At 54.4% G+C, this 252-nt stretch overlaps 1 protein-coding gene across 1 annotated transcript in view; it reads right to left on the bottom strand.

The window, feature by feature from the left end:
• Window positions 1-128, bottom strand: part of MYF6 (myogenic factor 6 (herculin)) — a gene marked incomplete at its 3' end in the record, with an annotated part of 464 nt that extends 336 nt beyond the window's left edge. Inside the window, exon 1 of the mRNA XM_008939396.1 lies at window positions 6-128. Within this exon, the coding sequence (XP_008937644.1) occupies window positions 6-128 (123 nt within the window). The remainder of the gene's footprint in view (window positions 1-5) is intronic.
• Between the last annotated feature and the right edge of the window lie 124 nt (window positions 129-252).

The raw sequence follows: 252 nt of genomic DNA, 5'->3' as shown, positions 1-252 counted from the left end.
GGGGCCAAGGTGCCATCGCTGCCTGGGTACAGCGGGGATCCCTCAGCCATCTCCAGTTGCTGCAGAGCTCCATTCTCCCCGTCCAAGTAGAAGAAATAGGAGCCAGTTTCAAAAAGGTCCATCATCATGCTGTCCCTCGGCCTCTCTGCCTGCTTGAGTTGGGTGGCAGGCTCACAAACACCCGGAGGAACAACCCAGATGGAATTTAATTAGTGCAGTGACATAAGTGCCCCTGCTTTATATAGGAGCTGC

This window comes from Merops nubicus, unplaced genomic scaffold, assembly GCF_000691845.1.
Source record: "Merops nubicus isolate BGI_N331 unplaced genomic scaffold, ASM69184v1 scaffold42694, whole genome shotgun sequence".
NCBI classification, from domain to species: Eukaryota; Metazoa; Chordata; class Aves; order Coraciiformes; family Meropidae; genus Merops; species Merops nubicus.
This window is presented reverse-complemented; position numbering and strand designations above follow the sequence as displayed.